Source organism: Mus musculus, chromosome 11 (genome assembly GCF_000001635.26).
Source record: "Mus musculus strain C57BL/6J chromosome 11, GRCm38.p6 C57BL/6J".
Taxonomy (NCBI): Eukaryota; Metazoa; Chordata; class Mammalia; order Rodentia; family Muridae; genus Mus; species Mus musculus.
Window position 1 is genome coordinate 62,766,621 of NC_000077.6, and position 27,506 is coordinate 62,794,126.

The 27,506-nt window shown below is 40.8% G+C and overlaps 1 protein-coding gene, 1 long non-coding RNA gene and 1 other non-coding gene across 21 annotated transcripts in view; 2 read left to right on the top strand and 1 right to left on the bottom strand.

The window, feature by feature from the left end:
* Window positions 1-827, top strand: part of Zfp286os — a 10,628-nt gene extending 9,801 nt beyond the window's left edge. For both annotated transcript variants that reach the window (XR_879919.3, XR_879918.3), the window contains exon 3: window positions 1-827. This exon is cut by the window's left edge and continues 1,696 nt beyond it. This is a non-coding gene — a long non-coding RNA (zinc finger protein 286, opposite strand).
* The window catches only part of Zfp286 (zinc finger protein 286), a 37,556-nt gene extending 14,670 nt beyond the window's left edge, over window positions 1-22,886 (bottom strand). The window contains exons 1-6 of one of the 18 annotated variants that reach the window (XM_030245691.1): window positions 22,756-22,863; window positions 22,310-22,469; window positions 21,339-21,424; window positions 18,259-18,369; window positions 17,052-17,141; window positions 11,767-14,464 (exon numbers count right to left, since the gene is read on the bottom strand). In XM_030245691.1, coding sequence (XP_030101551.1) covers window positions 13,066-14,304 — 1,239 coding nt within the window. In that variant the 5' untranslated portion in view covers window positions 14,305-14,464; window positions 17,052-17,141; window positions 18,259-18,369; ... (1 more) ...; window positions 22,310-22,469; window positions 22,756-22,863 and the 3' untranslated portion in view covers window positions 11,767-13,065. Of the gene's footprint in view, window positions 1-11,766; window positions 15,966-16,888; window positions 18,390-21,338; window positions 21,425-22,309; window positions 22,470-22,508 lie in introns of those variants that run through there. The other 17 variants (XM_030245690.1, XM_011248814.1, NM_001364097.1 and 14 more) reach the window with 17 other exon arrangements.
* Gm24151 lies at window positions 10,365-10,505 on the top strand. The gene has a single exon (XR_003949905.1). It is a non-coding gene; the product is annotated as a small nucleolar RNA SNORA67 (small nucleolar RNA).
* Window positions 22,887-27,506: the final 4,620 nt, after the last annotated feature.

Here is a 27,506-nt window from a genome sequence, read left to right on the forward strand (position 1 = left end):
TTTAAAATTCAAAATATACACTATATTTCGATCATATTTTCCCCTTCCCTGACCCCTTCCAGATCCTTCCCACCCAACTTCATGTGCTCTCTCTCACTCAATCTCCCCCAATAAAGAGGACAATTAAAACAAACAAAGCAACATGACCAAAATGCCAAAACAAAGCAGGCAAGCAAACAAACAAAATAAAATAACAATAGCAACAAAACAAAAAAAACCCAAACATGGAGTTTGTTTTGTTCTGGTCAACTATTCCTGGGCATGGGGCCTGCTCCGAAGTGTGGGGTTCATATACCCAGTGACATTCTATTGGAGAAAACTAATTTTTCATTTCCCAGACAGCATTGATTATGAATTGCAATTAGCTTTTTCTTTAGGGGCAGAAATGTGTGTTCCTTATTAGTGTTGGGGTTTTTATCTGACTTGAACCTAGGCAGATCTTGTGTGTGTGTATTGTCACCATCTCTGTGAGTTCATATGTGCCACAGTCCTGTTGTTTCTGGAAGATACTGTTTTGTTGGCTTCATCACCACCTCCTGGTTCTTACATGTTTTCTGCTTCTTTTGCTTGAGTGCATGAGCTCTGAGGGGAGGAGTTTAATAAAGACATTCCATTAGGGCTGGGTGCTCCAAAGTCTCTCACTCTCTGCACATTGTCCAGCTGTGGGTCTCTTTTGAAAATTTCATCTATTGCAAGAAGTTTCTCTGATGAGAGCTGATGATGATCTGTCTATGGGTATAGCAGCATGTTAGTAAGTTATTTTATTGCTATGTTCCTTTAGAAAAATAATAGTATTAGGTTTTCTCCTAGGACCCTTGACCTATCTAGTCTCAAGCTCTTGGCCATTTTATCAGCATCAGGTATGGGTTCTGTTTCATGGAATGGGCCTTAAATTAAAAAAACCAAAAAAAAAAAAAAAAAAAAAACAAACAAACCCAGTTGGTTGCTCCTGTAACATTTGTACCACCATTGAAACAGTATACCTTGCAGGCAGGCCACTGTTATAGGTCACAGAGTTTGTAGCTGGGTGATACTGATAATAACTTTTTCCTCTCATGGCATGTAAAGTACCTGCTAGCCTCATGAAAATCAGCCAGTAATTTGCTACCAACTCAATTTCTTCAAGTTTAATGACATAAGTTATGTCTTCAGTAACAGAGCCTTAGCATTAGGTTGTGGCAGATAACCAATAATCTTGGCAATATGATGTTTGAATGTGTCTATAGGATCCCTTTGGTCAATGACTCAACAAGATGTAACCTATCCCTAGGACTGGAGGTTTGACTTGGTGGTGTAAGATGTCTAGCTGAAGCACTGTCTCTCCATTATATAGTGACTCCATTTAAATTTCTTTCATAAGTGAGCATATTTTAGGAGACTTCCACAGTGGTAGGTTTCCATATGGCTTTTCAAAAGGCTTTTAGTTGTCTCCCCTCACCCGCTATGCTCCCTCCTTCACCCTGCCTTCCCATACCTCTCCCCATTTTAGCTTCCTATTCATTTCCCCTTTATCTCTTTATATTATACTACATTTTATTTCCCCTTACTCAGAAGACCCCCTCCTTCCCCTGGTCCTTACCATCTACCTAACCTCTGTGGTTATTTGAACTGAAATATACATATCTAAAGTTTAAAAGCTAACATACACATATAATAAAAAGCATTCAATATATATGATATATATCATATATATGATATATATGGAACACACACATATACCTATCTATCTATCTATCTATCTATCTATCTATCTATCTATCTATCTATCTATCTATCTACACAGTCTTGGTTATCTCACTTAGGTTTATTGGTTTTAGCTCCATCCATTTACCTGAAAGTTCATAATTTCATTTTTCTTAACAGCTGAATAATATTCCACTGTAAAAATGTACCACATTTTCATTGTTCATTCATTAGTTGATGGACATGTAGGCTCTCTCAAATTTCTGGCTATTATGAATAGAGCAGGAATGAACATGAATGAGCAAGTTTTTCTGTAGTAACATGCAGAGTCCTTTGGATGTATGCCCAAGCGTGGTATAGTTGGGCTGTGATAGATCAATTTTCAGCTTTTTGAGGAACTTCTACACTGATTTCTACAGCAGCTCCACCAGTTTGTACTCCCTCAAAAGCAATAAAGGTTTCCCTTTCCCCACATACTCACCAGCATGTGCTGTCATTGCTTTGTTGATTTTGGCTGTTCTGACTGGGGTAAGATGAAATCTCAAAGTAGCTTTAATTTGCATCTCTGAACATCTAAGGATGCTAGAATATTTAAAGTGTTTCTCGGTGTGTTAGTCACTATTCTATTGCTGAGATAAGGCATCATGATTGAGGCAGCTTTGTAAAAGAAAGTATTTAATTTGGGCCAACCGTCTCAGAGGTTAGCATCCACGAGAGCAGAGCTAAAGCATGGTGACAGGAACAGCCGAGAGCTCACATTTAATCCCCAAGTAGGAGGCAGAGGAGGAGAGGCTGAGAAGCCCACAAGTCTTTGGCAGTCTCAAAGCCCAATCCAATGACACACCTTTTCCAACAAGGCCACGCCTCCTAGTCCTTCCCAGTTTCACCAACTGGTGACAAAGCATTCAAATATATGAGTCTCTGTGGGCCATTCTCATTCAAACTATCACACTCAACCATTGGTGTTTCAGTCTTTGGGAGCTGTTTAGTTCTATACCCCATTTTAAAATTTGCTTCATTTGTTTTCTTAGGCTTTTTAAAAAATATATTCTCAGTACTAACTATCAGATATATAATTGGTAAAGTTTTTTGCCATTCTGTAGGCTGTCACTTTGTTCAAATGATTGTGTTCGTTGCTGTATAGATGATTTTTTTTAAAGCTTTATGAGGTCTCGTTTATTAACTGTTAGTGACCATGTTTATTGGTATCCTGTTCAGAAATTCCTTGCTGTGCCAGTTAGCCCAAGCCTATTCCCTAGTTTCCTTCTATCAGATTCAGGATGCTCTGTCTTATGGTGATGCCATTGACCTATCTGGAATTGAGTTTTGTGCAGAGTGACAGATATTGATCTATTTGGATTCTTCTGCATGCAGCTATGACCAGCACCACTTGTTGAAGATGCTGTCTTTTTTTCCAGTGTGTATATTTGTTTTCTTTGTAAAAAAAATCAGGTTTCCTTAAGTGTGTGGAAAAATTAGTACAACTTTTAGTTTATAGTATAACTTGAAATCTGGCATGGTGAGAACTTGAGCAGTTCTTTTATTATTCAGTATTGTTTTAGATATCCTGTGTGTGTGTGCGTACTTGCGTGCATGTGTGTGTGTTCTCACATGAAACTAAAGACTTTTTTTTTTTGTTTACAGTTTCAATGAAGAATTGTGTTGGAATTTTGAAGGGAATGCATTGATCCTGTGGATTGCTTTTGGTAGGGTGGCCATTTTCACAATATTAATCCTACTGATCCATGAGCACAGGAGATCTTTATATTTTCTGGTGTGTCTTTCAATTTGTTTCTTTAATGCATTATATTAATTAATGTTTATATTACACAAGTCTTTCGCTTGCTTGGTTAAAGTTATCCCAAGATTGTTTTGAAGCTGTTGTGAAAAGTACTATTTCCCTCATTTCTTTTTCTGTATCCTTGTCATTTGTAAAGAGGAAAGCTCCTGATTTTTGTATGTTAATTTTGAGTTCTGCTACTTTGCTGAAACTGTTTAGTGTTCTAGAAGTTTTCTGGTGGAATATTTAATGTATAAAATCATATCATCTGCAAATAAAGATACTTTGATTTCTTACTTTACTATTTGTATCCACTTGATGTCTTTCAGTTGTCTTACGGCTCTAGCTAAGATTTCAAGTATTACATTAAATAGGTATGGAGAGAGTGGGCATCCTTGTCTGGTTCCTGATTTTAGTGGAAATGCTTTCATTTTCTGTTTAGGATGACTCAGTCTGTGAGCTTGCTGAAAATTGTCTTTATAATGTGGAAGTATGTTCCTTATATTCCCAGTCTCTCCAGGACTTTTAATCATAAAGGGATGTTGGATTTTGTCAAACCCTTTTGTGCATCTAATGAGCTGATCATGTAATTTTGTCTATTAGTCTGTTTATGTGGTAGATAATTTTGATTTATGCATGATGAACCATGCTTGCATTTCTGGGACTGTTGATTTAATCCTAGTGGAGAATCTTTTTGATGTGTTTTGGATGCAGTTTGAAAGTATTTTACTGAGAAATTTGGCATCTATGCTCATAAGGGTTATTGGTCTAAATTTTTTCTTTTGTCTGGTGTCTGTGTAATTTTGGTATGAGAGTAATAGTAGTTCCATAAAAATATTTATGAAATTTTCCTTCAGTTTCTATTCTGCACAATAATTTCATAGAATTATGCACTGCCATCTGGACTTGGGCTTTTTCTTTGGTTGGGAGATTTTTAATTACTGCTGCTTTACTGGTGATTATGGGTCTGTTTAAATCATTTATTTCCTCATGATTTAACTTTGGTAGAGTGTATATATAAGGATTTTTATTTTAGGTCTCCACTTTGATCTTTAAAATATATCACCATAATTCTCTGAATTCCCTTGGAGTCTCTTGTAATGTTTCCTTATTCATCTCTAACTTTATTAATTTGGGTCTTCTCTGTCCTTTGGTTAATCTCACTGAAGGCTTGTCAAACTTATTGATGTTCTAAAAAAAACAGTTCTTCATTTTGTGATTTTTGTACTGGTTTTGTTGTTGTTTCTATTTCATTGATTTTAGCCCTGAATTGGATTATTGGATTATTCCTGAATTGAAAAAAGTCTGCTTTTTAAGTTATTAGCTTCTTGTTGTTTTAGAGCTTTCAAGTGTGTTGTTATTAATATGAGATTTTTCTAGGTTTTATTTTTTTATGTAGGCATTTAGGCATGTGGGCATAAATCTTTCTTTTAGAACTCCCTTCATTCTGTCTCTTAGATTTGGGTATGTTGGGTTTTTATTTTCATGCAATTCTAAAATATTGAGCAGCTCCATGAACTGCTCAGAAGAAAGTATATTCTTTACTGTTTTTTGTGGAATGTTCTACAGATTCTATTAGGTCAATTTGATTTACGACATTATTTGACTCCAGTGTTTCTCTGTTTAGTTTGTTAAAAATTGTCTTCTTTATTTCTGTCTTGCTTAAATTTTCATTCATAGTGAGTTATGCAACTTTCTGCCATTTCTAGTGCTGATAAAAGTTTCTAATCTATGATGGCCAGATGTGATATAATGGGTTATTTGAGTTTTCTTGTATCTGTTAAGACTTGCTTTGTGACCTAATTTATGGCCAGTTTTAGAGAAAGTTCCATGAGCTGCTCAGAAGAAAGTGTAGTCTTTACTCTTTTTGTGGAATGGTATACAGATTCTATTAGGTCAATTTGATTTATGACATTATTTAACTTCAGTGTTTCTTTGGTTTTTTTGTTTGTTTTTTTTTGTTTTTGTTTTTGTTTTTTTGGTCTGGATGACCTATCTATTGGTAAGAATAGGGTATTAGCATTATGTGATTTTTAGCTGTAGTATCTTCCTTTATGAGCTTGGGTGCCCTTGGGTTTGGTGTATAGATGTTTAGATTGTCATACCCTCTTGGCGGGTTTTTCCTTTAATGAATATGTAGTCTCTTTTTCTCTCACTTCTGATTAGTTTTGTTTTGAAGTCTATTTTGTCAGATATTAAAAGAGATATGAGTGCTTACTTCTTGGTTCCATTTGCCTTTCCCATCCATTTATCCTAAGGCAGTGGCTCTTAAACTTCTAAATGTGGTAACCATTTAATATAATTCTTCAAGTTGTGGTGATTCCCCAGCCATAAAATCATTTTCACTGCTACGTCACAACTGTAATTTTGCTGTTATATAAGTAATCTGAACTGTAATATAAGTATTTGATATGTAGGATATCTGCTTTGTGACCCTCTATAGGTGTTGCACCCATGGATTGAGAACTACTGCCCTATTTGATATTTGTTCTTGATGACGGGGTCTTTTTTTGGATGAAGCAGAATGATAGATCACATTTTCTAATCTATTCTGCCACTCTGCAACTTTTTATTGTGCAATTGAGATTATTAATATAAGGGTTATTAATAAGCAGTGTTTATTCCTGTAATTTTATTGTTTAAATTCCTCACCTTTGATTAATTGTTCTTGGATTATTTACTCCTTGTTTCCTCTTGGGTATAGCTAACCTTCTCTTCAGACAGAAATCTTCCTTCTAGTGCTTTCTGTAAAGCTGGACTGGTGGATAGAAATTGGCTAAATTTGTTTGTATCATGAAATATTTTTTCCTTCCTTCCTTCCTTCCTTCCTTCCTTCCTTCCTTCCTTCCTTCCTTCCCTCCCTCCCTCCCTCCCTCCCTCTCTCACTCCCTTCCCTCCCTCCCTCCCTCCCTTCCTTCTTTCTCTTCTCTTCTCTTCTCTTCTCTTCTCTTCTCTTCTCTTCTCTTCTCTTCTCTTCTCTTCTCTTCTTTTCTTTTCTTTTTGACAGGCTACTCTGTTTAGCCCTGGCTGTCCTGGCACTTTCTCTGTAGATCAGGCTGGCCAGAACCACTTGCCTCTGCTCCAGAGTGCTGGGATTAAAGGGATGTGCCACCACCACCTGGCTATGAAATGGTTTTCTTTCTCCATTGATTGTGATTGATAGTTTTGCTAGGTATATTATTCTGAGATGGCATCTGCAGTCTCTCAGGGCTTGTGGAATATTCATCTAGACCCTTCTGGCTTTCAGAGTCTCCACTAAAAAGTCAAGTATTATATTAATGAACCTGAATTTACATGTGAGTGGTCCTTTTCCCTTCTAATAGCCTTTCTTTGGTAAGGAGTTTTTTGTTTTGATGTTGGTATTTATCTATTTATTTATTTATTTACCCTATTTGGTATTCTGTATGCCTCTTGTTAGCATCTCTTTCTTGGGACTGAAGAAATTTTCTTCTATGATTTTTTAAAAAAGATTTATTTATTTATTATATGTAAGTACACTGTAGCTGTCTTCAGACGCTCCAGAAGAGGGCGTCAAATCTTGTTACAGATGGTTGTGAGCCACCATGTGGTTGCTGGGATTTGAACTCTGGACCTTTGGAAGAGCAGTCAGGTGCTCTTACCTACTGAGCCATCTCACCAGCCCCTGATTTTTTTTTTTAAAGAATAGTTTTGGTGCCTTTGGCCTGGGCTTCTTCTTCCTCTGTAGGCATTATTGGCAGGGTTGAGTTTTTTCATAGTGTCCCAGATTTCCTGGATGTATTGTGCCTGGATTCTTCTTCTAGATTTAACATTTTCTTACTGAGTTATCCACTTCTTTTACCTTGTCTTCAAGACCTGAAATTCTCTCTCCATTTTATTTTTATTTTTTATTTTTTAAATCTGCTGGCAAGGCTTACCTCTGTGGTTTTCATTTGACGTTCTGAGCTTTTCACTTTCAGTTTTATTGGGCTTTCTTTAATGATTCCATTTCTTTGTTAAATTCTACTTTCATGTCTTGGATTGGTTTCACTGTTTCATTCATCTCTGTGTTTCCATGTTCTTTATCATTGCTCATCAGATGTTTATTTGCACCCTCTTTAATGTCCTTGAGCACATTCATAATTGGTATTTTGAAGTCATTGTCTGCTGCTTCGGCTAAATTGCTTTCCTTGGGATCTATTACAACAGGGTTCTGGCTTCTGGAGGAGGCATGTTGTATTAACTGTTCATGTTTGTTTTCTTGTGCTGGGATCTAGGCATGTGGAGTTAAGTTGGAAGTGTTTCTTGCTGTAGTATCTAATCTTGTCTTTGTTAGGTGGGTATTCTGTTCTTTAGTTGCTACTATCCACCCTGGATCCTAGTCTACTGCCCACACTGAGTCCTAGTCTACTGTCCACACAGTCAAGTGTGGTGGCTGTGGAGTCCCTGGTAGAAAGCTGTTCTGTATGTTACTTGGGAGTCATAAAAGAATGGAAATGGGCTAAAGGAAAGACTGAAATGGGTGGCAGGGAAGAACCAGGGAGAGCCTGGGTCTGCATCGAGAGGTTAGATCCCCAGGGGAAGGAGGTGAGCTAGGATGAGGGGCCCAGGTGGGCAGGCTGCAGCAGAGATAAGGGTAAGTCTGGATAGAGGCTAGAATGGATAACAGAAAGGAGAACACAGGTCACCCACCTGGGTTCCAACCAATGTGGGTCCCTGGCAGAATGTGGTTCTGCAGGTTAGTGGGAGTCACATAGGAATGGAGATGGGCTGGAAGAAAAACCTGAAAGGGGCAGCAGGGAAAAACTATGGGGACTCTGGACCCACACCAAAAGGCTGAGTCCCAAGTGGATGGAGGTCGGTCAGCATAACCTTAGGGCAGATTACCTGCCAAATTTGTACAGCTGGTATTTTTATGCAACGAGTTTTATTCTGAATGGTGATATTGGCTTCCCCAAGTAAAATGTGATTAAAAAAACACCACTAAATTGTGTGTGTGTGTACCTATGCACCAGTGTGAGTGCATATCTATATGTGTGTGGAGGGCGAAGAGCCATGCCAAGTGTCTTCCTCAATCCTTCTCCACCTTGTTTTCTGAGATAGGGCCTCTCACTGAACATGGGGTTCCCTGATTTGGATAGACTGGCTGTCCAACAAACTCCAGGAATTGCCCTACCTCCATCTCCCTCGCACTGAGATTACAGGTGGTCATTGTCACACTTGCCTTTTGATGTATATGATTGCTGGGGATTGACTGCAGGCCTTCATGCTTGTGTGGCATTTTACAGACTGAGCCATTCATCAGTGCCCTAAATCATCTTTCCCACATAACGCCCATGTTTGCTCTAGTTTCCAGATAATCCTTGTTACCCATCCTAAGAGAGTGGTACTGTGTCTGGTCTAAGGAATCAAGTACTACTTGGTAGAAACTCCTCCTCTTTCCTCTACGATCTTCTCACAGATATATGGACTGTTGAGGGATACTTCAATCCGATGCCTCCAGAAGTTGTGAAGTCCAAATAAACAGTTGAAAATGTAACTGGTTTCTTGAATGATATAGAAATGTTTATGCTTTGTCTTTTTTTTTTTTTTACATTTTATCATTTATTATTTTTATTATTTCCAGGACAGGGTTTCTCTGTGTAGCACTGGCTGTTTGGAACTCACTCTGTAGACCAGGTTGGCCTCAAACTCAGAGATCTGCTTGCTTCTTGCCTCTGCCTCCTGAGATTAAAGGCATGTACCACCATGTTCTCAACCCTTTCTTTATCTTTAAAAGTATACACATTATAATTTAAAATTATTGTAATAAGCTTCTGACTATCTATCTCTCTATCTCTCTATCTCTCTATCTCTCTATCTCTCTATCTCTCTATCTATCTATCTATCTATCTATCTATCTATCTATCTATCTATCTATCTAAACATCTTTATGACAGGCCATTAGGGCAATCAAATTCAGTACAAGGAAATAATTAAAACTTCCAAGAGTCATATTCAAAATCAAACATGTAGTTATGTTGAATATAAGACATAATAAAAATATATAAGACATAATAAAAAGGACAAATGGTGAAATGCAAAGGGCCAGAGTCCCACAAGAATCTAACTTAAAGCAAATCCCTTGGAATGATTTAAGCTGCAAACTTCAGTCTCTGGAACCATAAGATGGATCCTCTTTAATGATATTCAGAAGGGGAAAAGACAGTTTCTGCAACATCTTAAGAGATGTGAAAGCCAGGCATTGGTGGCACATGTCTTTAATCCCAGCACTTGGGAGACAGAGGCAGGAAGATTTCTGAGTTTGAGGCCAGCCTGGTCTATAGAGTGAGCCAGGGCTATACAGAAAAACCCTGTCTCAAAAAACAAACAAACAAACAAAACCAACAACAAAAAAACCAAGCCAAACCAAAAGAGACGTGAGAATGAAAGTATTGGAAACAAAACTATAAGAGGGGCCAGTGAACAGCGCTGCCACATTGACGTCTGTAACCCCAGGCTGGTAAGAAGAACTTAAGTAATTCGTTCTGACAGAGGTGTAGCTGCTTCATTAAAAATGTGTATTTTAAAGATATATAACAAATACGATTTACTTTATAAAGAATACAAGTGTTTGAGAGCACACATGAGCATATGGGAGCATGTGGGTGGTTGGATTGCTTAATGTGTGTCAGATCCTTTATCGGCATTGCCATCCTTCTATTTATATAATGTAGTTTTTTGAGAGCACACATTTGCTAAGTGGGGATGGGAGAATTCAGACTCAACTTTGAAAAGCTCGCATTGGGCTTACTTCATTAGTAAGATTTTAGCCACCAGTTAAATTGTTCCGTCTAAGCTTTGAGGATACTTAACTGACAAAATTAGAGATATACAGTAGCGTTCTAAGGCTAGGAATACTTCAGCATGCCATTTCTCTTATTTTCCCACTCTACTGCTCCCAGTCCAAGGTGATTCCCTCTCCAAAGGGCTGACTGTGTGCCACTTTCAGGAACAGCAATTTGGAAGAAAGCCAGGCATGCCTGAGGTCTTTGATGAACAAGGAATACTTGTTTCCTTTGCCCTCCTCTGGCTGCCTACATGTATATCTACTTAGTCAGGATAGGTAGCATCCTCTGATGGCATATTATCTTTCTTGACCTAGGCCAGAGGCATGGATGTGCAGCAGGCTTCCTTAGTCATCCATTATGACCTTTCCCATCAGCAGGGAAAACTACATCCTCAGAATCTGTCTAGGTGGACGGTTTGGCCTTAAGGGTGTGGCTATCAACTCGGTGACAGGACAAGAGGACTCTTCAAGACATTGACTTTCTACAACATTTCCATGTTGCTGACCTCATTTGAGGGTCTGTCCTGCTACATGGACCTAGTGCAGGGTTTAGTCCTGGGGGGCTAAGGAACAGCTGGAGTGGGGAGGGAAGGCAGCCAAGGGATAGACATCTTCCCTTTTGAGGCAAAAAAGAAAAAAGACCCCCCCCCAAAAAAAACCAAACAAACAAGGAGATTGAGAGGACTACCGAGCTCCTGGGCTTTTGCAGGGGCTGTGTTCATTTGCTCCACCCTGCTTATCAATCTGGTCTAAGAGGGTAGAATGGGCTCATTTCCTAGTGAAGGACAAGTTCATTACAACTCTTCTACTCCAACTGATTTCTTACAGGTTTATCCCTCTTCCTGCCTCCTTGATGCGGGTGATCTAGCACAGGGCCAAACAAAAAAAATATTACAAAAGTTAGGAAATACCTAATAATAAAAAAAAGTATAGTTTAACAAGCAAAAAAAAAAAAAAAAAAGAGTTAGGAGATGACCTGTAATGGACCAAATATGTCGTTCCAAGATTCAAGGGTTGAAACTTTATCACCAGGATGATGGAATTAAGTGGGATCGCTCGCTTTAGTCATAGAATGCAAGGTCTATTGAAATGAACAACAGAGGGAGGGTGTGGTGGGTCTGAATGAAAATGGCTCCCATAGACTCATATGGAAGAGTACTATTAGGAAGTATATGCTTGGAATAGGTGTGGCCTTGTTGGGAAGAGTTGTAGCACTTAGGGAGCAAGCTTTGAGACTTTAGACGCTCAAGCCAGGCCTAGTGGCTCGCTCATTCTTCCTGCTCCTGTGTATCCAGATATAGAACTCTCAGCTCCTTCAGCGCCATGTCTGCCTGGATGCCCCCATGCTTCCCACCATGACAAAAATGGACCAAACCTCTGAACTGTAAGCCAAACCCAATTAAATGTTTTCCTGTCTAACAGTTGCCATGGTCATGGTGTCCCTTTACAGTGGCAGACAGAGGACAAGAACATAAAATAGAATGGTATAGGAAGGCAAAAAACTAAAAACCTGCGATTACTTTTCCTATAATTTTATTCCCGTATAAACTAATACAGAATAGAATAATAAAAAGCTGGCACTGTGTATTGTTTTACTCAATAGTTACTTGAGCTTTTGTTTTGTGTTTCCCATCCTCTCAATGGCTTTTGTTCACATCCATTACTACTAATAATAGATCACTATGATTTCATGGTGTGTTTACATTAGAGGTCAGGGATAAAGGCCAACTAATGTATGGAAGATAAGAATAATAAAATAATGTGAGCAAGCATGAAAGCCAGGTAAGTGGAGGAAAAAGATGTTTATCCGTGGGTAGTCACTTCAGGGCTGTCCTGTGAGCTTTTTACATACTCGAGAGCATGCCAGGCTGCCACAGAGTTGCTTCAGCGTTCTTGACTGGGACCCAAAATCAAATAATACATTCACCCTTATCAACCTTTCAGATATGTTCAAACTGCAACACACCCAGAGGGCTTTCTAAAATTCACAGGGCACACTTCACCAAACACTGAATAATCTATCGAAATAAACTCTCCTTGATGATCTGATTATAGAAAGCCAAGGGCTCTATGGATGGCAAAGATGAGAAAAGAGGACCTTGGCACAGAAAGACAAGACTCCCATCTGTTAGGTGCCGTAGGGTAGATCCAAGGGAACTAGAGAATCTTCAAAACAAAAGCATAGCAATGCCATTTATGTGAGTCAATGACCAATACAGTTCATGTAAACCCAATCTAGAACCTTTTATAAGTGCATTTAGTTAAGTTCATCAAGTTAGATAGCACTCTTTGTGGGGGATGGAATTCTAAGCAGTTTTCATCTATCAACCTTCCTTTACTTTTTAATACAGAAATTACTCTCGAAGGAAACAATACACATGGTGGGTGTCTGTCTCTGAGTTTAGAGTAACTCAGCTGTGTCTTCCCGAGGATACGGCTGTATGTCTCAAGCCTAATCTGCAAAAGATTTCCTTACTGAACGAGAGGCTTCAGCAGTCCCTGCTGGGACTAAGCACAGCGAAACCAGATTTCACAATGGTCACAGTTTTACTGTCTCCCAAACATTTCTTGAATTTAAAATCTGGCATTTGGAAAACTGGGAACAAAAATTTTGAGAACTCTAGCCAGAGGGCTTCACTATTATCAAGCCAATGGGTAGAAGGGATCTCCTTTCTGCTGTTCAGAGTTATACACAGGGCAAGTGAAATCATACACACACAGACACACCCCAGGGTCATATTATGGTCTCTCTATTTCAACAATCAAATATGAAACGCAGCAATAAAGCCAACCTTCACCTAACACTCAGCACCTCTCAGGGCTGCTCTTCAGTGTGAGTTCTTTGATGTCGGATGAGGGAGGGGCTGCTCTTGAAGCTTTTCCCACACTCGGTACACCTGAAAGGCTTCTCCCCAGTGTGAGTTCTCTGGTGTTGAATAAGAGCTGACGAATGAACGAAGGCTTTGCCACATTCTCCACATTTATAGGGTTTCTTTCCCATGTGAATTCTTTGATGCTTTGCAAAATTTGAGCTCCGGCTGAATGTTTTCCCACATTCGTTACATTCGTAGGGCTTTTCTCCAGTGTGGATTCTCTGGTGCTGAACAAGGTGCGTGCTCTGACTGAAAGTCTTCCCACACTCACTGCACTCATATGGCCTTTCCCCCGTGTGAACCCTCTGGTGCTTCGTAAGAGATGAGCAGTGGCTGAAGGCTTTCCCACAGTCTTGACATTTATAGGGCTTCTCTCCAGTATGAGTTCTTTGATGCTTAATGAGAGCTGATGAGTGAATGAAAGCTTTGTCACATTCGTTACATTCATAAGGCTTCACCCCAGTATGAATCAGCTGATGCTGGGCAAGGTGTGTACTTCGGTTGAAGCCTTTCCCACACTCGGCGCATTCGTAAGGTCTCTCCCCGATGTGGATTCTCTGATGTACCTCAAGGGATGAACTTTCTATGAAGGTTTTCTTGCACTCGCCACACTCGAAGAGAATCCTAGTGTGGGTTCTCTGGTGCTTAGTCAGATTGGCTCTGTGGCTGAAGGACTTCCCGCACTCACTGCAGGTATAAGGTTTCTCTCCAGTGTGAACTCTCTGGTGTCGGATAAGTACCGAACGGTAAGTGAAGAGTTCGCCACACTCATCACACTTATGAGGTTTTTTCTCTTTATAAGGTCTCTGCTTTGTCATTAACTTTGATTTCTGCTTCAGTCTTTTCCCAAGCGTGTGAACGTCCCAGGATCCTTTGGGGTCTCTGTCATCAGTTGTAAGGAGAGGTTTCTGACTGAAGCTTTTCCAATATACATCACGTTCACCATCTTCTTGCGCAGGGAGGGAGTTCCTGTGAGCAGACATTTGTCTTGGGTACCTCTCCCGATTTCTTTGACGATGTTCTAGCCAACGCTCACATTCAAGAGCAGTTTCAATGTCGGAGTCAGAAGCAGTATTTTCTGTCAGTCTGTTTGACTCTTCTTTGGAAAAGTCTAGCACTGAAGTTGACTCCTTGCTCTCAGGTCTGGTTTCCATGTCTGAAAAGACATTGCAAATGCACATGTTCTTTGTTTTCTGTGCTCAACAGTAACACAGTCCTATAACAGGTGAAGATGAATCAAGATGGAAGCATGCCTTTGTGGAGTTAGGAGATCTGACGCTCTTACTGGATGGTTTGTAAAATAAGAAGGAAATCGAGGGGGATGAATATGAAGACGAATAGCTTTATCCAGGAGAATCGGAGGGGAGAAAGGGGATCAGAAATATAACGCAAGGAGGGAAAAAGATGGAAACAAAAGTGTCAGCAGAGGAGCAGGCAATGAGTGCGTTAGAGCTGGATAGGAAACCCACACTGTATAGAATAACTTCTGCTATGATAAAGAGCCAGGAATTTACACACACAGATATGTATAGCTAAGTATGTATAATTTACTAAGATGTAGTATAACAACAGTATAATACTATGCTATTATAAGTACTGTTTAGTATAGTAACTAAAATAGTATGCTACTAAAACACGGACAAATAAGTCTAGAAAGAAATTCAAATATCTATAAGGGAAGTGGGCTCTCCTAAAGGTAGCATCACAAACCAGTGGCAAAAGATTACTTAGTCAATGATGCTGGATTATAGGCTGTGAGTATGGAAAAGATACGTTTCACATCATTTCCAAAAATAAATACCTGCATGACAAAACTGGATTATTTTGTAATAAAATTCAGATTACCTTTCTGACATCAGTAGAACACAACAATTTACAACAGATAAATTAGTAAGGGCTGGGGCTGGAGAGATGGCTCAAGGGTTAAGGGCACTTGCTGTTATGGTAGAGGACCCAGGTTCAATTCTCAGGATCCACAGGGAGGTTCAAAATGCTCTGTTATTTCAGTACTAGGGGATGCAACCCTCTCGCCATGCCCACACTCATACACGTAAAGTAAAAATAGATGTTTTTTAAAAATTATTTTAATAGTGTGTGTGTCTGTGTCTATGTGTGGATATGTATGTGTGAGTCAGATGCCCACAGTGGCCAGAGGCCTTGGATCTCCTGGAGCTTGGAGTCACAGGCAGCTGTAAGCTGCCTGACAGGGGTGCTGAGAATCAAACTCAGGTCCTCAACAAGAAAATATGTATCCTGAACTTCTGAGCCATCTCTTCGACCCCTAAGATGAAATCTTAAAGCAATTAGTAAGAGTGGGGGATGCAACTCGAGGATAGAGTGCTTGCCAAATCTGCACAAGGCTTTGGGTACCAACCCTAGAAATGAAAAAAATCAGTAACTCTGACCTTGAAATTTGAAAGTTTACTAACTTTGGGGCTATTAAATATACCCCAAACTGGAAGACTCTATTCCTCCTCATTTTGTAACACCACCACCATCAAGCATTAGGGTCTAAAGTACACAAACAGCTCCAACAAGTCAAGAAACCTTGAATAGGCAATAATCACAAGTGCTCACTCGGTTCAGACTTAGCACTCGGAGAAACGCAAATGAACACGAAGTGGCATTTTTTACAAGATGAACAAGAGCCACTGAGTCAACTGGTGGCCAATAAACCAGTATGTGATACTTTAAGGCCCATATATCTTCTTCCAGGCATCTACTTTAAGGTCAGTTCTCAAGAGGAACACAAGTAAAAGATAATCACGCAGCTCTGCTAACGGCCAGCATGTAAAAGCAAACTGTCCAGTTTATCCACACGATATATCACTGCCTCCACACTCTGTATTGTTTGAAAGAAAAAATGTAGAATTCATTACATATTAATATAGACTGATAACAAAATGAAATAGTGGAGCTTAAAAATGATCACAGAAAAACTGTAGCAATAAAGTATACATTTTTATGTATATATGCATGTGCATACATATACCTGTACATGCAAATACAAGAATAATTCACACCAACTTCAAGACAAAGTGGCTATTGCTAGAGAATGGGAGAATGAGGTCTTTATCGGAATCACTAAAATTTTAATTTCTTAAAAAGCAAAAGACATCACTTATCTGTAGAAAAGGCTAAAATAAACACAGATAATATTAACTGCTGATAAACATGTGGAAAAGTTGGGACTTCTTCCAGTGGAGACATAATTGGAAAGATTTTGTAAACCTCTGTGGCAATATGTACATTTTATACACACACACACACACACACACACACACACACACACACACACGTTCATCAAAAGGCATGTGGAAGAATATATACAGGAGCAGTGTTCATATGACCCAAGCTCTCCAAATGCCTGTCTGCGGGAGAATGGGGAAACTGGGATACTGAAATGATGGAAGGCTACGGAGCACATATAGTGAGCTAATCTCAGCAACACGCTGCAACACGGCTCTATCTCACAGGGAAAGCTAAGGAAGGACGGTGGACTCAGAGAACACACAGTGATTCCACTTACATAAGGTTCAGCAGACATCAGAACTAACCATCAGTGTTACCAAGGTCTCCCTAAGGAGAGAGGGGATTGAACACCGGGCACAAGAGTGCTTTTCAGGAGACTAGTTCTTTCTTGATCTAGGCAGTAGTTACGTGAATGTGTTCAACTTGTAAAAATTCATAGAAACAACATTTTTTATGTATTTTTACTGTTGAAAGAAAGGGAAAGGAAAGGAAGGAGAGGAGAGTGAAAAAATGTTTAATTTCAATGATGGTTATTTTATTTTGACATATGTTTAAAAACATCAGATTTTCAAATATTTTGACAATCAAAGTGCACAGGCGTTTCTAACGCTCTCTAAGCTCTGAAAAGCGCACTTGTTCACTCTTGATGCATCCGAAGCCCCATTGGCCTACCTACCTGAGTCACTGCACTTGGGAGACTTCTCAAGCTTCGACAGTTCTTTTCCATCTTCCGAATTATAGTTATCGGGTTTGGAAATGGGAAGCCCTGTTTATTAAGAAGAAAGGAAAGGAAAGGAAGAGAGTAAAATGAATAAAACCAGTCTTTCTGGTGGGCACAGAGATCTCTACTGGAATTTAGGCCCATGCCCTGCAGCTACAGAGGAGACAGGATGTTGCGAGGCCATCTGGGGTGAAGGAAGAAGGACCTCTCAATGGAACTTAAAATGTCTGCAAGAGTCTAAGACTGGTGCAAGGCGCAATAGAGTTTGTAAAGACAAATTTGTCTGTTGTAAAGGAAGACAAGTCTTTCAGTTTCCTTATCGCCCAAGGGGAACGGTATAAACTCGGGAAAGAATATGAATGATAGAGGTCGTCAGTGCTATCCCCAAGCTGTGACTGCAAGCACTGTTTTTGTCTTCTGATGTTTTCCCTTTCTTCCTTTTCCAATTATTAGAATTTCCTTCGGGATTTATTAAATGAGGGTTTGACAGAGGCCACCATAGTCTGTTCCACCCTCAAATAAAAGTGCACACACACATGCATGCTCGTACGCTTACACGCACAGAGTGATGCACAAAGGATCCAAAATGTGCCATAAGCACCTCCCTCTTTCTGCCCTATTCTGTTTCCCAGGTGGATATATGCCTATTAGTTGAATTTTCAAAATGAAAGTGTCTCCTCTTTTTTGTTCAGCTCTCTAACTGGAAGAGTAACCTATGCCCAGAGCTGCAGATGGTCACCTTGGCCACATAGGAGGATGCTAAGTGAATAGTTAAGACAGGGCACAGACAAGTCCATCGACTATAAACAAACACACAAAATTCCAATGGCACCTTTGCTTTCCTAAGTTCCTCTCCCTGAAGCTAGTGTAAATAGGTAGTTATTTGAATCTGATACACAGATACCTAAACACTTCACCAAGGATCTAGGACAGAATGGGGTGGGGCTACAGCTCAGTGGCTGCATGTGTGCTTAGTACATGTAAGGCTCAGAGTCAATGCTCAGCCTCCAGCGAAATAAAACATTTTCTTCCTCTATGCCAAAAAGGAATAGTTTAACACGACGGAATGAAAAGTGGTGGCTTGTTGCTGCATTTCATTCTCAATGAGGTAACGACAGCCCCGTGAGTGGATTTCCCAGCTATGGGAAGAAGTTGTTCTTACAGAGCGAGACCAGGTTCCTGTAGTTCTCCAGCATCACGGCCCTGTGTGCAGGATCCAGCTTCCCCCACTCCTCTGGCGTAAAGTCCATGGCCACATCCTTGAATGTCATGGCTTCCTAAGACACAAATATACTTTTTTTTTTTTTATCATCTTTTAGTTAATACCTGTGTGGCTAGTCTTGGTTGTCAACGTGACTATATCAGGAATTCTATAAACCCAAGCAGCTGGGTACACCTGTGAGGGAGGTTCTTTGGTTTTTGTTTTCTGTTTTTTTGTTTTTGTTTTTGTTTTTTGTTCGTTGGATCATTTGAGGTAGGAAGTTCACCTTAAATCCATATCTCTTCAGTAGACCCTCCCTAAGTCTGGACCACACTTTCTCGTGGTGGCAGATATAAAAGACATAGGAAACGGAAGCTTTTGCTTTGCCTACTTGCTCTCAGCCTCACTGGCAAGCTATATATCCTGCTGCCCAGGCATTGTTCACTGGCATTAGAGCCGACTTCTTTGAGATCCTGACATATACTGAAGACTAGCCGTTCCCACCACCAGTCTAGCCTCATGGACTGAACAACTACTGGACTCTTGGTCTTTCTATCAGGAGCCAGCTGCTGCCAGACTAGCTGGAACAGTCTCTCAGCCACCCTAATAAAGCTCCTTTATGCAGGTTCATTCTATCAGCTCTGTTCTTCTAAGGAAACCTGACTAACACAATATCTCTTTCTTTCATTCCGTTCTTAATGGAAATAAAGCAGAAGGCCAAGATGCACTCAACAAGGGAAGCGGTGGGTTTTCTCATAGTGTTTAGAGCCCCAATACTCTATGATTCCCCAATAGTCTATGCACTTTCAGTGAGTACCAGGCAGTGTGAGACTAAACATGAAATAAGACTATGTTTGCACCATTGAGAAACTACCATTTTCATGTCAAAAAATTAAGATATACATAGTGAGAAACAAAGAGAATGTCTGCATACTTCCCCTATAACTCCTTAATAAACACACACACACACACACACACACACACACACACACACACATACACACACACCATGATGTAGTCTTCAGGAAGATAGAGAGGTCATAGGATGAAAGAACTGGCATCGAGCAGCAAATCTGGTGAAATGTGGAATTAATTCAAGGTAAAGGGCCATTAAGTTGGAAAATGTGACATGCTGAGTAAGGTTACAGATGTAATTCAAAAGTGCTTACAAGGAAAATGCCGTAAGGGTATATCTCTGTAGCATCAATGACAACAACAACAACAACGACAACAAAAGGCAGAGGTTGGCTACATACTGGAACTGACTGTGCCCCTTCAAGTAAAGCCATAGGGAATGGGAACAAAATTCCAAGTTTGCTGAAACAATGTAACAGTTGCTTACTTGGACATAAAGCACCTTCTATTTAAATATGCATGAAATATTTGCAAAACCCAACAAAGTAGATTTTAGTAAATTTCCAAATAGGAATGTAATAAAGCCATAGCTGATGATAACTGCCAAACTATATTGGAACATAAAAACAGAAATAGGAACAAACTGCCAAGCCCAGTCTTAAATGGCTAAATACTTGGGAGATGCACAGCATTCTTGAAAACATATTTTAAAAACACATAAATACAAGAGAAGAGCACACAGATCATATCAAAGAATCAGAACAACTCAGAAAGAGAATTATAGGACAAAAGCAGAAACTTTATCTGGATTCAATACTATAACCACCAGTTATCCTCTGTAAGAAGGAGATAAGGGGTGGAAATTTATCATGCCTATACATATCCATATTCTGTGCTGCTTATTAGATCAGTGAGAAATAAAATTAATATACATATGTTCCAAACCTAGTAAGAAAAAGATGGAGAAAACCCTATCAACTCAGGGAGATTTGAACACAAAATTTCCAGTATTAGCATTAAATAAAATCTAATAACTTTAAAAAAGGACAGACTTTTAAAATATCCATAAAAGATCCACCATGATGACATAAGAGTCTTCCATCTAGTATCCAGGCATGAAAACTGCTCGCTCTCCTTTCAGTATCTGTCCCCCGATTTTTCTGTCCCTCTGTGCTGGGCAATTCAGGCCTGGGGGCATCAGATAGAACTGATTCCACCTTGGAGTTACGGGTGGACTGTGTCTACAAGCGTGCGCACAGTTATACTCCTCGAACAATTACACTTGGTTAACATCAGTAATGGTGCAGAAAATGGCTCTTTTATATACTGCTAGAATTAATATAAGCAGCAGGAGAACGCCCAACCTTCCACCTTAACGATGCAAGCCTACATTTGTTTGATGATGGCATGAAAAAAAAAAAGCCTGCTTATGGGCAAAACTCTCAAAGTTTTAGAAAAAGGTTGACAAGATGGACATGCTAGCTCTCTACGTTACTGCCTAAATCCTTTATCTAGCCCAACAGTTAGTATGGTCAGTAAAGACACCTCCTTGCACAAGCCAGTGTAAGATGGTTTCTGTAGATGGTATGTAAGCCCCTGGGGTTAATTAAGTCTGCAAGACTCACAGGGCAGTTCAGAAAGTCCAAAAAGGGCCGGAAGTCATTTTTACAAACATTGTATGGAGAAGAGGCTGACTGAGGGATTCTGGGGCTGCAGAATGCAGTATGGACCTGTAATTAGTAAAACCACAGACCATTCCATATCTAAGTTTTAACTGAGTAGGTATTATTATTATTCTCATTTCTCCAGCATTTAAGGTGTTTTTTAAGCTCCTATTTACAGCCATATGTGTGCTGCTTCCCTTAGAGAAATGCAAGTTTTAAGAAGTATATACTATATGACCCTTAAGTTAGCTTTCCACATGACCAAATACAGAAATTAGCAGAGTTGGGAAAGAAGAGAAATGTGACTTACCTGCCTGTAGAGAGACAAGAAATACTAGATGGAGAAGAGAGATACTATGAGTAAGCAGAAAATATTTTCTACTGAGTCCACTAGTTTCTTAGAATTAGAACTCAGGTCTCTAGATGGGCTCTGTGGACAACGAAATGCCACATCAAAAAGGGAGTGCATCTGTGCTCTGAGACCCAAGGTGGAATTGATCTCAGTAACCCATAGAGACTCACCTGGGATCTGACAGTGAGTCTCAGAGCAGCCACGTCTCCTTCTGCACTCTTCTCGTGGGAAAGGAGAGAATCCGGGGAAGACAGAGCTAAAGGGAAGAAAGCGGTAGGGACTGGGTCTGGACCTGGCTCTCTACTCAGTATAATCTAAACCCCTCCACCACACCAAATGCACTCCCTGTTAACAAGGAATCCAAAACAAACTGCTACTTTCCGGTACTGTAAAATATGCTCAGGCACGTTGCTCCACTAGGCTTGAATTTAGTTGCTCTACTCATGACGTATCCCCTCAAACTCTCTGGTCTACAAACTAGAATAAGTAAATTTCCACTATAATCTACCTAAAGTAGACTCAGTGTTTTGTTTTGTTTTGTTTTGTTTTTTTAAAATCCCTTTAAAGCTTCCTTAAGGCGGAGATTGCTAGATCTCACCTCCAAATTCTGATTGGTTGAGTTTGAGGTGACATCTAGCAACCTGAAAAGGACCCCTGGAGGGAATTTTGGCATAGTAAGTCACCGAGGGGAGTTTAAGATACACAGGTCTCCTAGTGCTGAAGCCAGCCCCTACCTTCCGTGCCTGTGAAGCAGGTCGTGAGCGATCTGTGTTGAAACAGCACACACGTTAACTATGGATAAAGTGGGATAACGTATGGAAAAATATTTTTTTGTCAACTACAAAGTTGAATTCTTGGATCCACGATGGAAACCAGGATGGGGCAATAATTTGGAAGAACTTGTGACTACATTGTGACAATGTCCGCACTGGTGGGACCATTGTGCAGCACACTTAAGTGGAATGGGGACTGACCCATAGTAAGCCCTGCAACGTCTCAGAGCTCACCTATCCTCAAGATAGCGTTGACAAGTCGCCATCTTTTCCCAAGAACCACTTAACCCACGACAACGGTGGGTTTCCCCTTCAAAAGGAAGATTTCCACTCTCCCATGATGCACACCAACCCCTGGGCAATTCTACCTCTTTTCTGAGGCACTTCGGCCAAACCCGTCTCCATGATCACCACCTCTTCCATGCCCCTAAGGTCCTGCTCTTCTCGCGCAGTCAGCAGTCCACGGAGCCTCGAAGGACTTCTTCCCTCTTGGGCTCTGTAGAGAGTGTCGCTCAGATCACGTGGGACCTGGAAACCAGGGAAAGCATCCTGAATCTGAGTCCTCACCTGTCTGTTTCTGGCTCCTGGAGCTGTCCCCTAGGGGACTGAGTGCCTGAGAGGTAGAGGGCACAGACAACCCCTCCAGCTCCGTCCAGCTCTCCAGTATGCACCGGGGTCCTAGATGGCCCGTGGGGCGGGGAGGGAAGGGGACGAAGCTCAAGAACTACAAACTCCAGTCCTCCCTGGCAGAGAGCAACTACTGGACCACCGCCGAGGTAAAGCGAGGACCGCAGCATCCTACCAAGAAACTCACCTCCCATCCCAGGCCTGACAAAGGCTACGAACTTCTCCGCTTAGCTCTGAGTCGCGCATGCGTGACATTTTGCTGGGCAAATCCAGGAACTACAACTCCCAGAAGCACCTGCGCGCTGCCCGACCCCCTGTTTCTTGGCAGGTTGGGACCACGAGTGGCTCAGCGGCACAGCGGGATCTCTCCCTCTCGCGAGAGAAAAAGGTGCATCGTGCGTGGAATCCCGCAGTAACGGAAGGTTGGGACGTGGGAGACAAAGTCTCTCTCTCTCTGCACCTTTGTTTGCACAATTACATCTATGTAGCTTCAGCCCAAATTTCTTTACTGTTGGCATGTGTATATGGCTTTTAGCCATGGTTTGGCCTTCCCTAAAACCATCCTTTGACTTCAAACTATATGAAAGCTGTAGTTTTAGAGCAGGATCCATGTAGTACTCTCATCTATCCCAATGGACTTGTATTTCATCTATTTTGCAATCGTAAAAACGTATATGAGCAGAGCTGACAATATTGAGCCAGTTTCCACACACTTGAGCAGTAAGTTCTTTGCAAGGAAAAAAAAAGTTCATTTGTCGAAAAAGTTGGACTCTCAAGGGCCTGTGGTTAAGTTAAACCTACTTTAAAGTCACTTTTGCCAAACAGCCCCATCTCAGTGCGTGCATTTACTCTAGTGCACCATTTGCATATGCCAAAACCAGAATACACTCAACTTTTGATTCTCACCATCTAATCACCAGATCCTGTTCATTTCTCAGTTTCTACTCTGCTCTGGACCCTCTTCCACGGCTGTCATTGATCCTACACTCCCTGTCTCGTCCACCGCTTCTCCCTCTGTGACCATCATAATCTCTCCATATGAAGACATCCCATTTCCTCTACTTCCTTCATCCCCACTGGGTTCCTACTGGAGGTCCCATTGTGCTCCAGACTCATTAGATCCATTGGGAGAAAGAGACTCAGAGGGAGGCAATGGTCCTTGGTAATCTATGTCTTCTTTTCCCACTTCAGATCTGTACAGCTGCAAAACCTCCAATTCCTTTTCTCTGAAAAACTTCAAACTCTGACTTTTCCTCTAGAATCTGTCTGCTGTTCCTTTGGTCTCACTTGGGATGATTGTCAACAACTCCTTACAACTCTGTTTACTTCAGTGTAACATGAACAAGGAAAGTATTAGGGCAAAGAAGGCTGTTTGTCCTTGGCTGCTGGTACAGGTGGAAGTGGAGAAGCTTCAAATTTTTGAAGAAGCCTTCCCATGCAAATGTGCTGAGTGGGACCCTGATAAATTCACCAGCTCTCAAGACTTAGGCCCTTTTCACAGCTATTTATGTCTGGGATTTGGGGTTCAGTTTGAAAACCCACTAACTTGTCTAAGACCACTGTAGTTATCTGGGGACTGGAGGAATCTCCTGGGGTGCTACTCAAGTGATTACAGGAAAGTTTCCAAATTTGCATGCCTTTTGGCCACTCCCTCCAGAGAATATTAAATTTGGCCTTTTCTTAATTAGTAATTGATGAGGGAAGGCCTAGCCCATTGTGGATGGTCCCATCCCTGGGCTGGTGGTTCTGGGTTCTACAAGGAAACAGGCTGAGCAAGCCAATAGACATCACCCCTCCATGGCCTCTGCATAAGCTCCTGCCTCTAGGTTCCTGCCTTTTTGGAGTTCCAGTCTTGATTTCCTTTGATGATCAACAGTGATATGGAAATATAAGCCAAAATAAACAAACAAACCCTTTTCTCCCCAACTTGCTTGTTGGTCCTCATGTTTTGTCACAGCAGTAGAAACTCTAAGACAGCGGGTCACATGTGGTTTATGTAATAATGATGAATTACTTAGGCCTAGCCCTCTTCCATCTCAACATTTTTTTGCAGTCTCTTGATGTTTACTCTCTTTAAACCTTGTGTGCATGTATGTGTGTATGAGCATGTCTGAGCATGGCATGTGTGTGCATATATGTGCGTGTGTGCATAGATATGCACGTGTGTGTGTGTATCTGCGCATGCATGTGCATGTTAGGAAGCTATAGGAAATCTCTGGAAAATGTACATAATTCAAGGTAACAGGAGAACATAATATAATTGACTTAGGTGGCAACCTTAGGACTAATTAAGGTGAGTTTTGGGGGGACTATGGCAGCAGGAGAGAAGAGACAATTTCTAAAGCATGCCCTCAGTTGTGGTAAAGTTAACATAAGGGAGGAGGGGCTGGATATTAAAATCCAGGGAAATCTGCAGTGGGTCAGAGGGTACAAACAATCACCACGCCTATATCCCATCTGTTCATTCACCATCTGGAATCTCCCCAGCACCTGATAGGCTCATCATGTTAAAATTACCTGATCAATACCTATGTTCTCCAATAGGCTATAGATTTCAAAAGAGTACATGTATATATTTTGTCATTTAATTTTAACATGTAACAGTGCCGGTCATAAAGGACCTTTTGACTGCCTTATTTTTGTGACTAATCATATTGAAAGCACAGTTATCTCTTCCCCATGCCAGTGGCTTCTTTCCAGCACAGAGAACATTTTTTACTTCTTTCTCCACAGACCTGGAGACTAGAGAGTCAAAACCAAAGAAGGTTCTGTCTTGTCTGGAAAAATATCCTATGAAAGTATAGATATGGAGAAAGAGACAAAGGCTGATGCAGGGACCCCCAGTGTCACAGAGGCCATGGGGCATGATGGCCATTCAGAAACCAAACAAGGAACCTAAGAGACTCAGGAAATACTTGTTTGTAAGACAGACCTTCTGTAGCAGACAGTAAGCCACACATCCCCTATCTGGCAGACATGTTGGTATGAAGTCTGTCTCTGTCCTACAAGCAAGCTGTATTAAAGAAGATAAAGATAATACAAATGAAAAATTATTCACTGTAATGAATGTGGTAAACTATTCAACAACTCTTCAGTTCGTGCTCAATATTAGGAACTGAGACACAGTTTGGTAGCAAAATTACAGTTATGAAATATCAACGAAATCAATTTATGGCTGGGGTTCCTAAGATCACCAGAAATATGTATTCTCTGATGGTCAGGACCCACAGGTTGAGAACACCTCCCCTCCCCGCTCTAGTCCATTTTAGGGGAAAAAATTGGAATGCGATCATGGGAAGGTCTTAATGGGCAATCCACTCAGCATCAGAAAACAGGCATTAGAGAGAAGTCCTGTCAACGTGGAAGGGAGTCATACTTCACCAAATATAAAAATATTCACAACAAGGAAGACTGCAATCTGCATAAAAGAGTCATAGTTCAGAATACACTTCCCACTGACAAGCAGAGAAGCCAAAATGAAGGGACGCTTTCTGAGGGAGGTGAATATAGAAAAACTTGTAGTAATGAAGTCCTTTATAGTCCATCATAGCATCCACGCTAGAGGGAAGCTCTGTGAATGCAGTGACTGCAGGGAGACCTTTAGTCAGGTAATGGATGCTAACCCGCACCAATGGATTCATATCGGAGAGAAGCATTATGAATGCAATGCGTGTGGTAAAGCCCTTGTTCTCAATGCACCCCATACTGAACATCAGTTGGGTTGCATTGGAAAGATCAATTCTAACATGAGTTCACAGCGTGAATGCTGTGAATGTGGGAAAACCTCCAGTCACAGTTCCGACTTTCTCGTCCACCGATTTGTTCACACAGGAGAGAAAATCCCGTGCATGTAATGAACATAAGGTCTTCAGGCAGAGGCCACGCCTTCTACCATCATCAGAGAATTCACACCAGATGAACTAGAAACCCTTCTATTTGTAATGATTGTGTAAAAGCCTTTACTGACCAATAAACCCCGATTCAACACTACAGGACTCATACTGGAGAAAAAAACCTACAAATGTAAAGAGTGTGGCAAAACCTCTAGTCAGAGCTCAACTCTTATAAAAAAACACGAGAAAATCCACACTGGGGAGAAACCTGAAGGTTGTAAAGATTGTGGGAAGGCCTTCAGCTAAAGTTTGTCCCATTCTCAATGTCAGCGAGTTCACACTGGACAGAAACTGTTCAGATGCCAGGAGTGCTGGCAGGCCTTCAGTAGAAGTGTCCATCTCGCTGTGCATCAGAGCATCCACACTGGAGAGAAGCCTTCCCAAGTCATGAGTGTGCACATGGCAGAGTGAGCTGGTGTAGTTCAGCTCTAAGTAAGCACCACAGACTTCACACCATAGAGAATCACCCTAAATGTATAAATGAATGCATTTGGATTCTATTTTGTTAAGTACTAAAGATCCCTTTCCTAAGTGATTGTAATTGTGGTGCTTTTTTATTTTGGGGGTGGCCCCATTTTCTCTTGAGAATTATTAACATCCAAGATATCACACATACAAATGAAAAAAAAAACTGAACTCTGGGATAGTCAAATGACCCTATGCATCACTCTTTTGTGTACTAGTGCAGTTTTTATCTGTACCTAAACATGACTGATGTCACCGTGTATTGATCTCCCCCCAAAGCGTCAAGAATAAGCCAAAGAATTGCACTTGTCCCTTCTTGTGCTGGTGAAGATTATGCTGTATCCAACCAGATTAGATGCGCATGGCTAATTTGTCCCAACACTACCTTCCTATAGATCTTTGTGTGAATACATGGTCATTTCCCACAGCACATCTCTTCCTGTGGTCAGCTACGGTGGCTTTACTTTGTTACATTTTGTGTACACTTCACTTCTAAGTGTACGCAGAGGACTTCTAAGGAGAGTGAGGATATAGAAGCTGGCCCAGAATGCCAGGAACGAAAAGTAGGTTTGGGTGTGTC